General features: G+C 47.8%; 1 protein-coding gene across 1 annotated transcript in view; it reads left to right on the top strand.

The window, feature by feature from the left end:
- The window catches only part of LOC142574404 (uncharacterized), a 155333-nt gene that overhangs the window by 78340 nt on the left and 55149 nt on the right, over positions 1-21844 (top strand). Inside the window, exon 3 of the mRNA XM_075683495.1 lies at positions 8546-8854. Coding sequence (XP_075539610.1) covers positions 8546-8854 — 309 coding nt within the window. The remainder of the gene's footprint in view (positions 1-8545; positions 8855-21844) is intronic.

Here is a 21844-nt window from a genome sequence, read left to right as displayed (position 1 = left end):
TACTCCATCACCGAGCGGGGGTGGTTGGCTTTAGTTTGGGTTGTAGTCAAGCTCCGGCCATATTTGTGCGGCTGCACGTTTTCGGTCGTCACAGACCACCACGCCTCTGCTGGCTGTCTTCCCTACGATACCCGACTGGACGGCTTGGTCGCTGGGCTTTGCGACTCCAGCAGTTTTCATTTAGTGTCCATTAAAAGACTGGATGCCTCCACAAGGGCGCTGACAGCCTCTCGCGTCTCCCGGTGGATCCTCCCGATATTGTCGCGCACGATCCGGTGAGCTGCGTGATGGCTTTGACTGACATGACCGATATGCGCGCTGAACAACAACGCGACGCATTCTTACAGTCCATCATCGCCAGAGTGCAATCTGGCAGCACTGACGGCACTTGCCACATGTTCGTGCTACACGACGGCATCCTCTGCCGCCGCAGTATCAACCCTGACGGCCCTGAGTTGCTCCTTGTCCTTCGTCGTCATCTGCGACCCGTCGTTATCGAACAACTTAACGATGCACCGACGGTGGGACACCTTGGAGTTTTGTGTACATACGACCCCGTACGGCGCCAGTTCTTCTGGCCGGGTCTCTACCGCTCTGTGCGTCGTTCTGTTGCACCTCGCTAATTGCATCAGCGCCGGGAGGAACCTCCCCTGGCAGCTGGTGGGCGACTCCATCCCATTGATGTTCCCTCTGAACCATTCTTTCGCGTAGGCCTTGACCTGCATGGCCCTTTTCCGACGACTAGAGGCAACAAGTGGATCGCTGTCGCTACTGATCACGCGACACGCTACGCAATAACACAGGCGTTGCCGACTAGCTGCGCAACTGACGTCCCCAATTTTCTCCTCCACGATTTCATTCTCCACCACGGTGCACCTCAACAGTTACTTACAGACCGCGGCCGCTCGTTTCTATCTCGAGTTGTCGACGCACTCATCCGCTCTTCTGCCACTGAGCACAAGCTGTTCTGCGTCTACCACCCGCAAACGGATGGTCTTACGGAACATCTCAACCGAACAATCAGAGAGATATTGTCGATGTACGTCTCCAATAATCACCGCGATTGGGACGCCAGGCTGGCTTACGTGACGCTCACGTATAACTCGTCCCGACAAGACATCGCAGGATATTCACCCTTTTATCTCTTATATGCAGGCGACACCACACTGCCGTTTGCCGCCATACCCCCTTCTGTGCCACGTGTTGTAAATGAGTATGCTCGTGAAGTCATCTATCGCGCTCACATGGCAGGACAAGTCGCCCGATCTCGTTTATTAGACTAGCACCATATACAAAAAGAGCGTTACGACCACTGCCACCACGATGTTAAGTTCGCACCAGCTGCTTGGGTGCTCCTCTGGTCACCATATCGTCGGGTTGGCCTCTCCCAGAAGCTTCTCTCTCGCTACACAGGGCCTTATGAAGTCCTTCACCAAGTTAACAACGTAAATTACGAGATTTCACCGCCACACTTTGATGCATCCTCAAGTCAGACGCCTGTTGACGTCGTGCACGTTTCGCGGCTGAAGCTATACATCGCTCGCAATTCTTCGCCTTCCACGCGCGGAGACGGCGCTTAGCCACCCGGAGGTCCTGTTACGGAAGCATGAATGAAGACAGAGGAAAAAGATCGGAGACGCTGGCTGCTTTGTGCTGTTGGTGGTCAGCCACCTTAACTACTCTGACTCATCCTGGGCATATATATTGTAAATATAGTTTTTCTATACTCGCAACATCTCCATAACAACAATATTGATATAGATGACAAAAACAGGACACGGTAGAATTAAATGTTGAATAATTTGGCAAAGCACCTATGCAAACTGTTGAAACCTTGTGCATCATCCCTGTTTGATACGCACATGTAACAACAGCATCTCTATCTCATATGCGGGTGCCTCCACACATGATGGTGCGATCCCCTCACAAAAGGTGTAAAAACAGTCAGCACAAGCTGCGTGATGTGATTCATTCGCCAGGCACCAGCCAAATGAAGATAGTGGTACAGCTAAATCAAAGTTCTCTATTGTATAGAAGCCTCGGCCCATGTTTTATCAGTGGTAGCGGCAAAGCTTCCCTTGTGCAGCACACACAAAGATATGTAATTAGACTCCTTGCTGATGATGCGCAGTAAATTCCTGTAAAAAAGAACTAAATCACACAGAAAACATTTAGAGTTCAGAACCCATCACATACTGGTATAAATACTTTGAGCATTAGAGAAACAAAGTGTAACGTACACTGTCATAGCATATTTATAAGCTATAAGTAACAGTACAAATAAGTAGCAGTATAAGTAAACTGTTATAAGTAGGAGTACAAGTAAACTGTGTACACTGGCGCTGAGAAACTCAGAATAATAGTGGCCGGTTATAAGGAATCAGTATAAAAATGATCGCCTGTAAGACTCCAACTAGCTATTTCACTGCGAATTGCTCCCTGGTTTTAACCCACAAAGAAAGCGCTGGGAGGATTAGAGAGGGCACAGTACATTGGCTTGTACTAACCATAACGACGAGCTTCGGTCACCCAGCTAGCGCCAAGAGACAAAAAGCATGGCCAGCCGTCTATACAGTGAAAAGAACAAAATGAGAGAGCATGAAGTCTGTTGGAACACAGATTTGCAATTACAAATTAGGTGAACCACCTTCATTACTAAATAAACGACGAGCAGTCGCAGTTGCACTCCCAGATGAAGCACCTTTCGGGCTTCAAGTTCTGTCGTTTATATAAAATGAAGCACCAGTGAAATTTTCACATCAGCAGTTGATTACACTTGGTATTGTATAAACCAAGCAAGCACTGCAGTTATATTTTTGTTTTGCTATAAAGTGTGAACGCTACATGCTGTGTATTCACCGACACACGAGCACACACACACAAATCTGTAACCCATGCAACAAGAAAAGGACAGAAAATAGGGCGACTGTAGTCTAGTTCATGGTTACAGCCAGCGCGTCCTCTTGAAATGCACTCCCTTCGACTGATTCGTGCTGCGTTAACGGTAAAGAAAACTGGCAAAATCCTCGTATAAGAATGAAGAATACCGCTAGGCCAAAAGAGCCCATCCATCAATAATTGTCGCTGCTCACACCTAGAAAAAATCACACGAAAAACTTATTCCTCTTACAGAAAAAAAGTGCTAGCCGAACGTGCGACGTACAAAGACGCATCTAGAACAACGAAGGCGGCGAACGCAGATTCCGCCATTGTAGTAGTAAGCCGTCGGCGCAAGCACCGAACACAGCCGATGTCACAAAGCATTGATGCAAAACAGAGGGCAAACCGCGTCCGCACAGTTAAATTGCTCCAGTTAGTATCCAAGAAATGTCGAGAACGGCTTAGAACAGCACACAACTAGCACAACGTAAGAACTACAGCATAACCCACGACCGAGCCATTGCGTGCGGCAGTGGCCGTTTGTTGAAACTTTCTGCCTGCTAGCCACCGTGCTGCGATCACTGCGACACCTGCGTTCGCTTCTGCTGTCAGCGCTTGCTACCCGCGCCTAGAAGATAGTTTCCTGGCGTCGTGTGCGCGCCCTGGGTTGAACAGAATAATGCACCTTTGTTCGTAGAAGTTCCAGTATGAAATTATTCAACATTTAAGTCACATTACTATGTTGCTTCTTACGAGTTTGTTTCACTGTGGCGTCTTTTATTGTTTAACGCCAACGGTCACCGTACTTTAACTCCGGCAATTTAATCACTTATAGACAAAAACATCGAAAAAGTTCTTGAGTTAGGTGTCTGAATGCATTCACCAAAATTTACCAAAATTGCCTCTGGTGAGACCAGGAGTGGGTTGTTACTGCAGATGGAATATATAACAGTATACTTCAGCTGCTAAGCTTGTGTTTAAAGGAAATTCAATGTTCCGTCATATCGTATACCAAGCCATCTATAGCGTTTTCTAGCCGCTTCAATATGTTTTTAAGAGGCTCCGTGTTTTGCGGGACGCACTGTGGGAATCGATGTAAGCGAGGCTTTGTATGCTGTTTGCTTTGACAATTATTAGCGGTGATGTTGCCGGCGAATGCGTCATATCTTCAGCGTTTAGCCCAATACGAAAGTGGTGAGTTGATGTTAAAAGATAATTTCCATGCCAACTGCTGTTTGTCTGTGTAGTCGACAGTACACAAAGGGAGACGTGTTAGCTTGAGGCGCTGTTGTGCGTCATGGTTCATAATATCTGAAAAGGTTAAACATCATCCTGACCAGACATGACACCACGTATCGCTGTGTGGCGAAGACGCTACTATTCCGCGCGACGCTTCTTTCGGACCTGGGTGACCTCGATATTGAGTGCACGCTTTCAACGCATTTAGTTGGCACCTGTTCACGTGATCCTTCTGCATACGTTGCCAGCACGCTGTTGAGACGCCAGCTCTAAGTGCTCTCTTCAGACTTGGGATGATTGTAATGTTGACGCTATCACAGCCCAGCACGTGCATTTTTATTGCATAGCAAATCAAGCACAGCATGTGTCATACGCACAAACTGTGAAACGCTGCCGCGTCGCCACCAACCGGGTGATGAAAACGGCACACTTTTCTTCAGGAGATCTGTGAGAGGACGTCCTATGCTGGCAAAATTTTTAACAAAGCGCCGGAAGGGAAGAGCGGAGATCCACGAAGTGTCGAACATCTTTTGCGGAACGTGGAACAGGGAACTCTTTCACCGCGCGAATTTTCTCGGGGTCCGGTCGGATGCCAGTCCCATTGAGGACATGTCCAAGAACAGTATTCTCACGATGGCTGAAGTTACATTTCTTGGAATTGAGCTGTAGAGCAGCCTTGCGTAAAACGCCAAGTACAGCTGAAAGGCGTTCAATGTGTGGGCTGAATGAGGGCGAGAACACAATAACATCATCTAGGTAGCAGAGACAAGTCGACCACTTGAATCCTTGGAGTAACGAGTCCATCATACACTCAATGGTAGCCGAAGCGTTGCATAGCTCAAAAGGCATAACTTTGAAGGGGTAAAGACCATCAGACGTTATAAAGGCCGTCTTTTAACGATATAGATCATCCACAGAAATTTGCCAATATCCGGACCGTAGGTCGATAGAGGAAAAATGCTGTGCCCCGTATATGCAATCGAGGGCCTCATCAATACAAGGTAGCGGGGGATGCGGTTGAGGTGGCGGTAATCGATGCAGAGTCTCCATGCACCATCCTTCTTTTTCACCAGCACGACAGAGGAAGCCCAGGGAATTCGCGATGGCTCAATGAGGTCCTTGGCTAGCATCTCGTCAACTTCCGTTTTGATGACGTGGCGCTCCGAAGCTCAAACTCAGTAGGGCTGCCGATGGATCGGTAGATGATCGCCTGTATGTATACGATGTTTAACAAGTGACGCCTGGCGTAAGGGTCGGTTGTGCAGGTAGAATATGTCCTTGTACAAAAGCGATAGACAGCAGAGCTGTTCAGCCTCCGCAGGAGGGAGATTTGGGTTGATCGTTTTCCTAATGTCGTTGTCAGTATATTTGGCAGACCAGAAAGGCTCACACAAAGCGTCGACGGCAAAAGTATCAATGCAGATAACTTCTCATGCAATGATCGTAGCCAGGGTGATATATTTATGCAGAATTTGCTTAGTGAGCCCGAAATTCACCACTGGGAGATACGTGCGATTGTCTTGACTCTCAGTATTGTATGCGGGTCAGAAACGTTGGGGGGGAGAAGGATGGAAGTTATGGGAGCGGAGATGTAATCACCATCGGGAACTGGCGTAGAAGGTTACATTTCGATGTATGTCAAGACCTGCGGTGGAACGTGAACAAAATCAATCGGTTTTAGGCGAATTTCGTGTGGTGTTGGAGAAACGTCCAGTAGAGGTAGCTCAAGACGAACAATACTTGATGAACAATCGATGAGCGCTGAATGGGCGGAGAGGAAGTCTAGGCCTAGGATGAGGCCATGGGGGCATTGGTCAACCACAGTGAAAATAACGACAGTATGGCGGCCGAAAATGCTCACACGGGCAGTACACATTCCGACCACGATCACCGTGCTGCCGTCGGCGATTCGTACGAACCGAGTAACGGCAGGTGTAACAATTTTCTTTAAATGGCGGCGTAGGCGGCTGGTCATAATTGATATGTCTGCTCCGGTATCTATGAGTGCTGTGACGGGTGTGCCATCAACTTGGATGTGAAGGAGGTTATACCTCGTAAACAGCGTCAAAGGCGGATTTTGCGGCCAATGCTACATTGCAGCACCACCTCGAGGGGCCGCATTGCCTAGTTTTCCTGCTGGCACGTTCCTGGGTAGGTCGGCCACAACGAGCGGTGAAGCTGGGGGAGACGTGGCTGACGACGTTGAGGCGAGGGCGAGCAGCAAAGCGGCGAGTCGACGTAGTGGCGTCGGAAGTGTCATAGAAGCGACGGGGTGAGGAACTTCGGGGCGAACTTCCTTTAAGGAAGGTGTTTCGAGGAGGGGCGGCCAACGGCTCCGGCAGTGATGGGAAACGTGAACGATTCGGCCGCAGCACAAACAGATCGGTCTGTCGTCAGGTGTACGCCAGTCCGATGGATTCCTGGTAGTGTAGGGATAACGGACACTGTGAGGTGGATTGCGATAGTACCGATGCATAGGAACAGGGCCGGCGTCAGGGCGACTCAAGGAAAAGGCGCTGGGAAGACCCATATTAGTGATTTCCAGGCGAACCACGGACTGGATCAGCGATATTGTCTCAGCATTGTTGTTCCAAGACGTCTGCTGAGGCGAGGCAGGAAACGCTGCTTCGAGTTCGCGGCGTACAATTCGGGTCACGTTTTCACTTGGTGGTGGCGAGCTAGATTGCTCGGTGGGGTCGGTACAGGAAGAGGTCGCTGCAGTATTTGGAAGTCGTGTAAACTTATTGTATATACGGCGACTCTTCGCCTGCTCGAATCGGCAACATTCATTCATGATGGCGTCGATAGTCGATAAGTTTATGAAGACCAGAAGGTCGAATTCTTCGTCCGCGATGCCTTTGATAATGTGTCCAACCTTGGCCGCCTCTGGCATGGACGTGTCGGTTTTATGACAGAGGGCTAGGGCGTCCTGAATGTAGGAGACATACGACCCGGTAGCAGTTTGGGCACGCGTGGCGAGTTGTTGCTTGGCGGCTAGCTGTCGACCGGTCGGATTGCCAAAAACGTCCGACAGCTTCTCTTTGAAGAAGTTATCGAGCACTTTCGGCACGTTCATGACCTCGCTGTGCCAACTCCTCTTTTCTGTTTATTCGCTTTAGTAGCATTCTGAACCTTTCATTGCATGCCGTCGCGGTTTTCGACAAGCCACTTCACGCTAAGTAAGGGAAAGTGGACCAATCGCAGACGCAGGCACGACCCTCTTCATCCCGTTACCGATTTGCAGTGCATTGGCTCGGCCCTATCGAATCCCTCTCCCCTTGAGAGTGCTCCTCCCCTCTTGTCAGCCAATTAGATAAGACAAGTCGCTCAGTGTAGGTAATATTATTAGCTTTTAAAGCAAACAAAAGTGACCTATAAACGACGAGAGCGTTTGATTAGTCTGTTCAGACAATGCCGGCGGGTCATTGCCCGATGCTTGCGTCGGCAGTTTACGTCAGGAGACGAGAATAAAAACATATTCGAGTAGTTTTACGTTATAGGGCCCAGTTAATTCGTCAGTGCAACACTAAGCGCAAAACAATCCTGAACGTCCCCCAACTAACCACCTTTATTGCTTTACTAACGACGCGAATTCTACTTCGCCGTTGGAGGAAGATTTTTTCTTATTTTTGCAATACGCTACTTTTAATGTGTTCTTCTTTTTCGAAAAGATCAATTATGCAACACGAAAATTTCTTGATAAGATATTGCGGTAAGATGAAGCGTCACAAGATGTTGCTACCAGCGTTTGGTAATTCGGTATTCGGCCTACTTATACAAGATGCCAAAGGCGCTGGAAAGCTTTACAAATACACGTTGACCGTTCACTATTAGCTCCATGCATATAGTTGCACTTAGTTTAATAATCACGCTGAAACGGCTTACTCCTGCTGTCGCCATCTGACTGGATACAAGGACAGAACAAGAGAGCAAAATAGGGTTGCACTGAGAGGGCCTTTTAGCAGACCTGTTTACTGTGGCTGCTCTGACGCACATGCCAGGAAGAGGAGTAATCATAGTTTACGTACATATGCGAAAGGGTATGTCACTTCTAGTTCGTGTATATATATTCAGTGCAACCCATGTGGTTTGCACTTAGTTTAATAATCACGCTGAAACGGCTTACTCCTGCTGTCGCCATCTGACTACTGGATACAAGGACAGAACGAGGGAGCAAAATAGAGCTTGCACTGAGAGGGGCTTTTAGCAGACCTGTTTACTGTGGCTTCTCTGACGCACATGCCAGGAAGAGGAGTAATCATAGTTTACGTACATATGCGAAAGGTTATGTCACTTCTAGTTCGTGTATATATATTCATTGCGACCCATGTGGCGCCAATTTGACGACGTTCGGGGCCACCACAGCGATGGCCACTTCAATGAAACCGTCAGTCATTTGATGTTTCCCGAACTGCCATTCATGTAGCACCGAGCCACGATCACGCGCCGGCTGACGGCACACGATGCGACCGCGGGAGGACAGCGTGGGAGACGTTCAACCGTTGGCGCCGCGTTCGGCAGCTCGGAGCCCGCCTCTGTCGCCGTGAGCCGGCGCACTTCACAAGCGGTGGGACGGCTGGCCAAGCCGGCGCTTCGTCAAGAAGCCGCGACTCCCGCGACTTCCACGTCGACCGCGATGAGCGGAGCGCCTACGGACTCCGGCAAGTCGGAAGGCGCTATTCCACCCCGCCTGCGGTCGCTCTCCACTGCGGGCCCGCGGAAAAGCATGGATGCGGTGAGTTGTAATCGAGTCTTACATGAGTACTCTTGCTCGCCTTCTGGGCGAAACAGCAGTCCTCCGATGGTTTTATTAGTGTCCCTGCTTATGCTCCAATATAGAGCATATTCGCACAAAGATTCGTCATCATGTTCAAAAGTTATGGGGAATAACTCCTCGCGCGCGAAGGAGCCAAAGTAAGTCTTTTTTCCCCTCTTATGCTAGTCGCGATCGACCCCGTGGGAGACACTTGTTCACACGCACGGTGCAAGTTGGCTTACATGGGTACACACGCTCGAACCTCCAAACAACGCATTATGTTGCAGTTGTAACAATGGGCAATGTTTATCCAACACGCAAGAGCGCTTTTCCTCCGTGGCCTTCAGAACTGTAGAACGTTTTCCGGGAGATGGGCGTCAAAAGCAAACGGCAGTTCTGCCGGAGCGCCGCCCGCTGCACAACTGTCGGCCCAATCAACTTCAAGGCATCCCCGCCACTGGCGAAACAAGCACATTCGGGTCGGCCGAGCTCGCACCGCAGTCGACGACACCTCGAATGTAGGCGTATTAATGTTTCTTGCCTCATTATTGGCACTTAGGGGTTGGCAGGTAGGTTCCTTTTCCTGCCTCACTTTAATAAAAATGGTCACAGAAAATGATGTGTGACCGACGGTAGAATTGAGCCTCTGCCTTGAATGCTAGCCGCCCGATGCTGTAACCACACGGCCACGATCGCACACATCCTACTCCACTTCCAAATGCAGCCATATCTTCGAAACGCTCGGTGCGTGCACCACGTGCCGCTTCCTCGTTTTCTTTCTTCTCGACAGCTCGCACTTTGAGGCGTCGGGTCCGACTGCACTGTTGCAGGGACCGGCCAACTTTCGCCAGCACTTTCCTCGTAGCAGTTTACGCTACGCAGAAACAGTGCGACGTTCTGTAAAGTTTATCACTGTCCAACTTAATCAAGATTTACCACTTATTCGCTGGAGTATAAATACCATCCTCGTTTTAACATACGCATCATGACATTGCCGTAGGGTACCTACGATCGTATTACACGCTTCTTTGTTCCTGACGTCACAACTTATGTGGATTGTCCACGGTGCACCGGACGCCGCCGGCTTGGTGATGCCCCATGGCACCATCTCACGAAGCGAATCTAAACCCTCGCCGCGGAACTCATGGTCCACCGGCGTTGAAAAGAGCACAAGCAGCCCTGACTCAGCGCCAAGACATCACAATGAACTGTATGGTGCCCGTGTATTTGCCTTTTGCACGCGCTGTTGGAAATTAAAAATAAAGCTTCCGCGTACTAGAAGTTACAGCTTCCGTAGTATGGCGAACAAACATTAGGAAGAACGCGGAAGCAATAGTTTTACAGTGAAGATATATACATCTACGTCCAAGGAAATTTTCGTGTCGTAAGCGAGAAACCCCACACGTGGGCCGATTCCGCAAATAGTGCGATGCCGGGCCTACCCGCGGCGGAGTGGAAGCAGGTGTTAAGCACTACCCATACATGGTGCCGATCCCGAAGTTAGTGCAATGCCAGGCAGACCCACGGCGGAGGTGCTGTTCGCCATTAAAAGAGACCCACATACACAGCTTCGCTGGCCATCCTTCTTCACAGAGTGGAAGGGCGCTGAGTTCTTTTTTTGTACTTTGCTTGGCCAGTAACTAGTGTGTGTAATCCGGTCCTGTATAAAGGGTTGGTGCCCAGAGACCGTAGTTTCTGCAGTTCTGACTGGTTGCACGGGTGAGCTCGTTTTGTTCCCGCAACGATACACGGATATTCTCCGTCCGTTTTCGTCTGGAGTGCCCGGGTAATGGCTCTGACCTTTGGTTCAAAGTAAGTTGAAGGTGGCCAACAACGGGAGGTAAAAACATTTCATCCTTAAAAAGAACATAGAGATTAACAAGATTTATATGAAGAAGTTTCAAGGTAAAATGTGTACAATAACACGAAGGAAACAGACTTGCCATTTAAGGCTCGAGTTGGTTGCCTAAACTCCCAAACAAACCGTAGCAAATATTCACAGCTAGATCAGGCATGTGTATGATGCAGCAAAAATGCGGCGACCACTCAGCACATCCTATTGGAATGCCAAAGGGTTAAATCGGTGAGACCTATATGCGACCTACACCTTCCAGAAGCGCTTCTACTTGAAGTGGACAGAAGCAAGAACCATTCAGCAGTCGAAATAAGCAAGACACGTTTGACGTAATGGCGGAAAGAAAAGCAGGTAACAAATTTATAGAAAAAGATCCGTTAAAAGTGTGGTTAACGCTACAAGCTAGCTACAGATGTTTCAAAGAAAAATAACGGCTTATTAAGATTTATTAAAAAAATCCTAGAATGAAAAACATGTACAGTATCGCTCAATGAGCGAACTGGTGCAACATATACTTGTCTGGCTTTAGCGCAACTCAGTTTGAGTACCAAGGAACAGGGACAGGTGAAAGGATGAGCCCTAACTTCCAACTGGTTTGTTCCATGGCCCTATGCACATTATCTGGCCGCTCCGTAGCACACATGACAAAATGAATCAAAGAATAACTTTACAAGAAACACCGACTGCAGATCACTGAACACGTGCTGTATGTCTTAGAAAGTCAAGTTGCTTGCCTGATATAGATAAGGAGGGCGTACTCACACACACCCATTGCCATTTGGTGATGGCATCGACCTCAAAAATCTCCCGCGTTAGTTGATTTTGACTGCGTCCTATGATCACGCACTCTTTAAAAACTGGTTTGCATCCACGTCTTGCCATGCATGGCAAGGAACCCACTTTATGAAATTGTATTGTTAACATTGGTGACTATGCTCACGCAAACGATCATTAATACATCTTCCGCTCTGTCCAGTTTCAGTACCTTTGCATGACAAGGGAAAATTGTATACCACCTCTCGAGTGCAATCAACAAGCCTGTTCAAATGTCTTTTTTCACGCACTTGTTGCATTTCCTTCTTGGGGTTCGTAAGTTGTGCAAAGCCTGCCAAGCTTATCAGGAATGGAGAAAACGACTCGGATGTTCGCTCTTTGTGCGACCTTTTACAAATGGTGGGAAACGCTGTGAATATATGGCATTACACTCGTTTTACTACCAGCGGCCGCTGCTTCGATCTCCTGCCATTTGCGCTTCCGAGAATGTTTCAGCATTCTGCCACTAGCACCTGCAGTGATATCGGACAGCCTGCTTTGGACAACCGCTGGCTTTGCGCTTTAAAGGTAGCGAACAAAGCATGTTGACACGACATTTTCTGGGAATTTTTAAAGGAAAGTTTGGCTATCTCTCATTTTATCAGATTGAAATGCATTGAAGTGTACTGTAGGGAAGGCTTACTAGAGCGCAGTTCATAGCTCCAGCAAGCGTGCTCTACAGGGCACACTTGCTGTTCACTTGTTCAGTATACTGAACAAGACAGACGAAGGTCGAGAAACTGCATGGTACCTTCTTGTGGGATTTCATAGGTGATTTCAATGAGAGCTAGACACTCCTTAAGAGTTAGCAGGATGGTGGTATCCTGACTCTCCACTTCATCTGAAGAGCACTCAGTAACAAACAAAAACCATCAACATAACCGAAGACTTTCGTCTGCAAGGGTCTGCTAGAGAGGTTTGCGTCGAATCTGGAAGAAACGGAATTGCTGAGTATGGGCGCAATGCAAGAGCCTATGCATATTCCTTTTTTCTGTAAGTAAATGACATCTTCTCAGCAGATGAAATTTGACACGAGATAAAAGCTTAAAATTTCTAGAATATGACCACTGTTCAGTGGCTTAGCCAGAAATTTCGTTCGGGGGGGGGGGGCGCTCACTTTGCAGCTTGGCTTCCTCCTTCAAGAAATATTCGAGTGATCAAATACATTAAAGATTAATAATAACTGCGTTGCCATTGCCAAAGATACTGCAAACGAATTCAAGACAAGTATGTATTTTTTCATAAACAATACACTCGCATGTCTCAAAATTGTGCCCGAAATAACTGATATCAAGTTCCCATGTTTTCTGTATATTTAATAAGTGAAGCAAATGTCACATGAACTTTAGAACCACATCACTTTGAAACCAGCAAAGCAGTGCATGCCGCTGATATGAAAAATGTGGAGGCCATGAAAGGTACAAGTTCAAGAAAAAATTTATAATGAAAATTTTTTAGCCTCCCCGCTTTTCTCTCATTTGTATGTCTCTCTCTCTCTCTATCACTCAAAAACCTTGTTTAATATGCAACGACCAGGAAAAAAATTTCAACGACGCTGTCCTTGGCTAGCATATATTGCGCAGGAGCAGCTGCCACTGATCGTGTATTGCGAGTAATTGTTCCGAAATTATAGTGGCAACAACAGAGAGCACATGTATAAAAAGCAGGAGTTCTGCAAAATATACGAGGGCGAGTCAAATGAAAGTGAGCCAATGCGAATATATGACAAACGGAGTACTTTATTTAAAAGTAGTCTCCATGAGCATTTAGGCATTTGTACCACTCACTAAAGAGTCGCGTAATTCCCGTCTCAGAAAAGTCCTTGGGTTGCTGCTTCAAAAATCTCTAACTGACTCCACGTCATCGTCCGACACGAATCTGGTTCTCTTAAGCAGTTTTTTCAAATGCTCTGAAATGTGGAAGCCGCAAGGCGACAATCTGGGCTGTATGGCGGAAGTTGCAGCGTTTAGCACTTGAACGTTGCCAGTTTTGTATTAACCACATCAGCGACGTTCGGACGGGGAATGTCGTGGAGCAAGATGATCCCATCGCTAAATTGTCCATGTCGTTTGTTCTTGATTGCGACACGCAGCCGATCCAGCCGATCCGACAACCGATCGGAAACGATTGATAGTTTCTCCAGGTTTAGCAAATTCGATCAATAATGGTCCCTGATAATCGAAAAAAAGTCAACAACATCTTTCCGGCGGAAATGACGGCCTTTGCTTTCCTTGATGATGGCGAATTCAAATATTTCCACTGTAAGCTTTGCCGTAGTGTTTCAGGCTAGTAGTAGCGGCACCATGATTCGTCCTCGGTCACAATTGCAGACAAAAAGTGGTCACCCCCGTCGTGATACCGTATGAGTCAAGGCAGCGCCGAACTTCTCCGTCTTTTGACAATGGTTCAAAATCGTGGGCATCCACTGCGCACACAAGAGCCGATAACCGAGAAGTTCATGAATTATGCTGTGACCCGAACCGTGACTGATGCTAGCACGCGCTGCCAGTTCATCTATGCTTATCCTCCGTTCTTGTCTAATCAGCTTTTGCAATTGTGTTGGGTGCGGTTGCACGGTGGCTTTGGCCCGGCCATGGATCGTCTTTGCAACTTTCACGTCCTTCTTTGAACCGTTTGCTCCAACGCTTCAGAGTGGCCAATTAAATGCGATGTTCAACGCACACGGGAGCCATACGGCGACTAATTTCTTTTTTGGAAACTTCATCTGTCAAAAACCTCACCACATCACGCTGTTCAATTTTTGGAGTGTCCATTATGTCACGCAACCATGTTCAACCCAGTGTATGAGAGCAATAAAGAACATTTAGGCTCCCCCCTGCATGTCACTTTTGAAAATGAGATGCCTGTGTGCTATGGGCATGCTCCGCAAATTATGAACCGAACCAGTACTGCGCGGGGCGGGTTGGCTCACTTTCATTTGACTCGCCCTCGTACACTAGAAATGCGAAGATACAATGGAATATACAAATGTGAAGATATAGCGTGATAAAGGGCAAAAAAAAATGTCACTGGATACAGCGATCACTGCGTATATACACAAAACCTCGCAGCAAAAGATTTAAATATACGTATAAGTCTCCAATAAACCTATGTATCGAAGAAAAAGTCACTATATATAATGCGTCAAATAAGGCAAATAAACATGTTATGCAGCCACAGATTCACAGATCACTGAACTTTCGCCATACGACAATTCGCTGCGCCGCAACAATGTCTTTTTTTTCTTTTGTGGGGCGTGGGCGCCGAAATTAAGCAACGCAAAGGAAAGCATGTTGGCCACAATCGAATGCCTACTTTGGGCACCTAGTGTGGCTACCGAAGGAATATCGAAGAAGACGTGAGACGCTTGATCCACAGAAACCATAGGCATACTGTTCGGTATCCTACTCCGGCGAGACAAAATTTTCTGGCGAGGTTGCGCCCAAGAGAACGCGTTGCAATCCGTCAAAACCCCACAGTGATGGCGGCGAGCGACCATTGTTTCTTTTTCTCGTCTCCTAGACAGAAAGCGTCGAAAACTCTGCCATGCGAAAATGCAGTCGGCGAGAGATAAACGAACGCGCATCGAAGTGCGCAGCGCGGTGGTCGATGCAACACGAGAAAAAGCATGCGCTCTCGCTGGATCGGCAACCCGCGGGTAGCCAGAAAAAAAAAAGAAAAAGAAGAAAAACTGGCTCAATGTGTCCTCGCGAATAAATGTACAAGTAGAAAAATAAATAAGAAATTAGTTGCCTTTGCTGGCTTTAGTGTCTTGACGTTGATGCTTTGGCGCAGGCAAAAAAAATTGATATTCTTTTCTGTACCATGACGGCACAAATGAACCACCACAATGCTTGGTTGTTTCATTATTCTATGGCTTCGTCTCATTGGACTTCGCTGCGTGCTTTGTCAACTTGTCTGATAGTGTGTTGATTTGGCTTGTCTCTTTGTACGGTCCGACGTACAACTTTAGAAAAATCAATGAACCTTCGGCGTCAAATGTTTATAACAGCCTTAAACCTACAAAGTTCCGGAATTGAAAAAGCCCGACTTTTGAAGTGTCAATACAGCTTTCGCATGAAAAGGTTATGAGAACTTTATGCCCATAAGGTTTCAGAATTGAAATCGAAACGCTCCGTAGATTTCGCGGCCTCCGCGAGATACCGAGACGAGCATGCTCGCCAGCAAAACGCCCTTGAGACTTTGTGCTCGGTGGGGCGCCTTGCGTTACGATATGCGACTCCCGATTCAGGGGCCTTGCCTGAAAATCCAGCCCTATTTCGCAATGTTCGCGCTAAAATGTCTTTTCAAGCATGAGAAGGACATTCTAGACAAAATCGAGCATGATTTCCGGCGCGGGGAGCTGTTTTGGTCGGCGGCGCATGACAGCACGAAAAAATTTCGGGGGGGGGGGCTGAAGCGCCATAAGCCCCCCCCCACCCCCGGCTACGCCCCTGCACTGCGCAGGAAAACGTCATTCTGGAACCTTATGGGTCCGTATTCGTCAATAGACTGTTCCACAAGTCTTTATGGGGAATGGAGTAATAAAGATCTCTTTTGTCTATTGAAAAGGCTTGGTGACTTTTGCCGGGGTTAGCATTAAGAAGTCGATTACTTCCTCAGAATTCCTTATTAGGAAAACGTCATTACCTGCCGGGCACTTCAGCTTGCTGAAGCTTGTAGAAAACGGGTTACTCGCTTCTGCCAGGATTCCTGTTGTGATATGATCCCCTTTAGGGGAATGTCAATGTTATGTGTTTTCGCACTTAACAGAACCATCAGGTGGTCCCTCTTACTGTTGTTTTTCCTTAGTTTCTGAAGACTGTATTTCTTGCAAAGCTGAACAGCTGAGGTTTTTACCTTGCGCTCTGACACTCCGTTGTGGCGCTCGAATACTGTTGCAACCGTGTTGCTGGCTTTGGCACCAAACACTTCTGTTGTAAGCAGACAGAACGCACCTTCCTTATCAGCCGGTATAGCACAGAGTTAGCGCTCAAGTACTCAGCAATGCGTTTGACCGAGATCTTGCGGCGTGCTCTGAGGAAATTACGACAGATCAAAAGAGAACTGTCTGAACTCGAGGCGAACAAAACAACTGAAGTTTATTTCTTTAGTGATGCCCATTGCCGAGCGAGTTGGGAGGGGTGTAGTGTTGCCCGTTGGCGAAAAGAGTGAGGCTAAAGTTGACAGTTTCTTTTTACTCCACCAGAATGAGCTTCAGGTTATTCGTCCGTGTGTTCCATGGGGTACAGCAGTTGAATCGGTCTTCTCGGTGTGGCTCGATTGGGCATGCGCGCCATGGAGGCTATGATTCTTCCGTCTCATCCAAGGAGCACTTCTGCCTTCTGCACTTCAGTTGCCTTGGTAGATAGTGTTCATGGACTAAAACGAGAGTTTCTTTCTTCAGTGCGCTTGACGTATTTGGCAGAGCGAAATCTGCTGACTGGAGACTCGGCAGCCACTCCTTTTGCCAGTGACGCCAAAAGTGGTCGGCCATCCTTTGTCGGTAGCGCCAGCGACGAGTGAATTGACCAGGGGGATGAGCCACCTCTCTAGAAAAACCGCTGTCAGGAAGAGTGGTCAGTCGCTTTCCTAACAGAAAGTGCGATGGTGCTAGAGGTTCAAGTTCGTTCGCCTCCGTATAGATGTAGATCAGGGGTTGAAAGTTGGTGGCAGCTTCGATTTCAATTAGTATTGTCGTGAGCTCCTCGATATTGTAGTAGCTGTTTCCCAAGACCTTCTTCAATGACGTTTCCAAGGAGTTAAGCATTCTTTCCCAGAATCCTCCCCACCAAGCAGCTTTCTCAGCTATAAATTTTTAGCGGATCTGGTTGACTGTGAAGAAGTTGTGAATTTTTTTCTATTCTTATTGTCGTCCACAGTAACCTTAGATTCTTAGAAGCACGCTCGAATGTCGTGGCGCTTGCCAGAAAAGATGACTCGACAAACTTCTCTTCATGAGATAAATTTTTAGAACACCATCAGGAAGCTTGAGGTGGACATTTCGGTCACCAGTTCAAGGTCTATTGCGCGAGTCACTGCAGACTTGAAAGTAACGATGTAACATTTTCCGTTATTTTTCTTGATCCTTCGTGTTCTGTGGTCCCACGAAGTCTACACCGGTAACATCAAAGAGTGGAGCTTGTGTCACCCTCTCACGAGGCAAACGAGCGACTGGCTCAGTAGCAGTTCGGCTGTTAAAACGGTTGCAAGTCACACATTTCTTCAGCACCTTTTTCGCCATTTGCCTTCCCCGCACGATCCAGTACTGTTCTTTCAGTTCGGCAAGAGTCTCCAGTGCACCGGCGTGGAAGAGGCGGTGGTGGGTTTTGCTGATCGTTAGTTCTGTGAAGACATGTCTCGATGGGAGGACAACAGGGTGCTTCACGTTGTAGGACAACTCGGCTGCATTGAACCTTGCTCCCACTCAGCACTCCATCGTCGTCATAGATAAAGCTGAGATCATGTATCGGGGAATGGCTTGGCATGCGTGTCGAGCGGCGAAAACATTGGAGTTCCCCTTGGAAGGCATCAAATTGTGCTTGAAGAATTAAGCAAATGTGTGTCTTCTGAACTTCCTCTGTCGTAAGAGGTCACTAGTATATCTGGATGGAGTGCCTGGCGTTGTAGAAAAATCATAAAACCCAGGCTGTCACTCTAACCAATCTAGAGAGGGAGTTACAATTTTGTAGAAGACAGATTCCTTTATACTTACGATGTGAACGCGAAGTGTTATATTCTCTGCTGCGATGGTCATGCCACCGATGCCTTCATTGGAAGTAGATGGCTGTGAAAGCCAGACAGGTCCACTCCACTAAACTCGACTTAGTGCCCTAGGACTGACTCCCCTTGTTAAAAGGTCGGCAGGATTTTCGATCTCAGAACAGTTATTCCTGATGTCTGAATGCGTTCGCAGCTCAATTTCCAGACTTTGTTGGCGAACCAAGGGCTTTCATTGTTGTACGTTACCTGGCGCGTAATGGAGCTCTATAGTTGAATCTATGCACGGATACAATTTGGCTATTGTTAGAGTGAGGGACCACTTCAAATATATTCTCCGTCGAGCACCTATCATCATGGCCATTGATTCCAGTCTTGGAAAAGAAGTTGTCTAAATCGGTGGTACTCGGGACTTTGAAAGGATTAGGGTCACCTTTGTTTGCTTGACCATGGAGATGCACAAATATTCAACTGCGCGTGAGCTTTGCGGCTGGCATTTGTGAAAATATGTACTTCCTTCCAGCTACGTATATCGTTAGGTAAGCTACGATGTTATCTAGGCACTGTTACGTCCGTCAAATAGTGTAGCTGGTTGTGCCACTGCGTCCAGCCTGCTTTGACTTCTTTAGGCAGAGGAGCATGTCATTCAATACCCAATTTCCACAGTGATTGGAGCATCAACTTTGTTTTCTCTGTGACAAGAAAGATAAGACAAATTGGGTCATATATACGAGCCGATGCCTGAAGAATCAGTTGTTTTGTGTTGCTGTTTCGGTCTAGGAAATCTTAGATGGCCTCCATCGAAAATGCCAAATGATCTCGCTCCTTATCCCATCAATGTCTGAGGACCCGTGAGACACTTGCTGCTCTCCATTCCCCGTAGTCAAGCCCGCATCCGGTTCCCTCGTTGTTGAATAATTGCAACTTCTTCGAATCTGAGCTCCACTTGCGAAGTGCAATGCTTGCTCGATTCACGACACGTAGTGCGCCTTGGTAGCAGTCGGCAGCCTGCTGCACTCTGTTCGCTGCTCTTATGAGGCTACCTTCGTAAAGGCTCTTGCTTATGACTCTTATTTCTGGATAATTTCCGGTCGTAGAAGGTGTGGGGTTCTCCTCTCGTGCTCTTGGGACAAAGGAACGACAACACAGTAGTGCAAACAATCACAAAGGCATTTATTGCACCTTTCAGAGATCAATGCCTGCTAGCCGAGTTGCTATTCAGAAAACATGCCGATGGGCGCGCGACAAATCTAGGAAGTCCGACTCACCGCGACCGGATAGCGAGCGAATATGTTCGCCCCATGCTGAATCCCAACGCCTGGTCGTTCGCGCGTACGGTCACGCGAATGGTGGCGCGTTCCAAGGCGGACACGCGAGACGGTCTCACAGAAGCATGGATCGGCGCACGCGCGGCACGGCACGTCCGTACTGCTTGCTGTCCCGAACCCAAGAGAGAGCGCCTTGTCTTGCGGCGCCCAAGTAACCCCGCCTGTAGGTGGCGTTAGCAGTGCAACACTCGCGCCATCTCTCGTACTGCGCCTCAGCCACTCCGACCGCCGCGGGCGCCAGGCCACGCCGCGAAGCCGGATTACAGGAGACGCGCTATTGGGGAAAAACATCAGGGGACGCGCGAGAGTCGCGCATCCCCACAATAGATAATGACGCATGGTGGCTGAGAGGTAGAATGGACTGTTTGCCACACCAAAAGGAACCCGTGTCATTGTCCAGACTTCAATAGGAGGCTCTGGGTCTTCATTCGTTGGAGGGCATCGCGATTCACCGTTTGCATCGAAATTTACAGAAATGCGTTTTCAATGTCTGCATTTAATCCAATACGATGAATTCTGAAGTTCAGCAACATCTTAAGCAAAGCTTAATTCAAGTTTTGTCCCGTTCTAGGGATTCGTTCAGAGATATACAAACTGCATCTTGAGACGATGCATCAAGTACGACTAGAATGTTTGTCGAAAGGCTGTCAGGCCTATAGACTTGACGAAGAGGCATGTAGTATACTTACTTGCGTCGTTGTGTATTTCTGTCGATGGGAGTTGTTCTGTAAACCCTTGTTCCAGGTTTTGACGGATAGCTTTGTCAAACTTGATCAGTACGCTTCATCTTTCAATAAGTTCTTTGTGAGGCTAGTCAAGCGCTTCTCTTCAAGAGCTTTCTTGTCGGCGAGTTGTACGTTCAGGGGTTTCCAGTGTAGTGCTACATCATTGCGCTTGTCTGTTTTCTTCACCGATGCCGAAAATGTGCCCATCGCTTCTTTGCTATCTTCGTTCGTTTGAGCACAAGAGTCGATAATTACGATTCTCTCAAGTTCCCAAAACGAATTAAGCTTCTTAAGCTCCTCCTTGTGCCAACCCACACTTTGGCACGAAGAACTGCCACGGTCAAGGAGCAAGCAGCTGAGTTACTCATGGGAATTGCTCCTTGCAGTCTCCAGCCAAATTCGGTATTTACCGCGACTAGTGCGCTTTGCAGCTTCTTGGCTTCACCACGCACGAAAGTCCAGTAATAGTCAGCACCGATAAGAATGTGAATCTCGCTCCCTGGGAAATATGCTGGTGTCAGTTCATCCATGTCCGCTTGCACTTTTTAGGATGGGCTCAGAAACGTGAAGCCGATTAGAGCAGATCTCCGGTAATTCCAGAACTTCAATAGAGTGCTATTTAAGGTCGTATTTATAACTTCTTATTCAAATTATTACTCTTCTGCGCTTCCCTTTTTGTTTCCTCCTCCCCGAATACGTAGATTGTGATGTCCTCTTCACCTGCGACCTCTTGTTGCAGTTCGAGTGACAGGTTTTTATCGACAAAGCTTCGTTGGCTACCTCTACCAAAGAGGAGGCGTATCAGGGCTCTTCTTCGTCCTTGTATCCATACTTGAACGGTTTGGAGCAGTGCCTTTGGTACCTTTTAAGACCTCTTTTCTGTCGAAAAGTGCAACCCTGTTGCTCTGTTCTCGGGTAGCTTCCATTTCGGGTTAAACATCTGAGTCAGATGCCTTCTGCCGCATTCCTTGCATTTTATTCTTTTGCTGCGGCATTCCCTTAAAGTGCGCCATTTCATGCAGCACCGGAAGCACCACCAGCCGCAGTGAGTCTTTTCTTCTTTTCCTCCAGTGAGATCTGTGCCTTACACTCGTGAGTCGCATCATTCTTTGCAGCACAGAATTCACACGGATCGGACTGCTTTGAATTACCCGCAGAAAAAAGCAAAGCTGCTGACACTTTCTGAGGTTCACTCTTTTCTTTGTCTCGATGTTTTGGGCTTTATTATCTGGCTTCGAGATTAGCCCTTTTTACTGCGTTTTCCCGGCTCTCCACTTCTGTTTTCTAAAAAACTTGAAATGTCTTGGTGCTGGGCCCGTAATCTTTGCTTGCAGTAGGAAGTACTTTATGGTATCCGACAACAAGATCATAAGGCAGCATTTGGAGGAGTGCGGAGGAGAGCAGGGCACTGTAACTGTCTGCTTTGACTCTAAGCGCCGTGAGACCAGTGACGTTGCGTTGCAGGTGGTTACAGAGTCGACGTAGACCGATATCGATATGCTCCTTTGTGTTCCCTACAGGTGTCAAG

The sequence above is a fragment of the Dermacentor variabilis genome, chromosome 3, assembly GCF_050947875.1.
Source record: "Dermacentor variabilis isolate Ectoservices chromosome 3, ASM5094787v1, whole genome shotgun sequence".
NCBI lineage: Eukaryota > Metazoa > Arthropoda > Arachnida > Ixodida > Ixodidae > Dermacentor > Dermacentor variabilis.
This window is presented reverse-complemented; position numbering and strand designations above follow the sequence as displayed.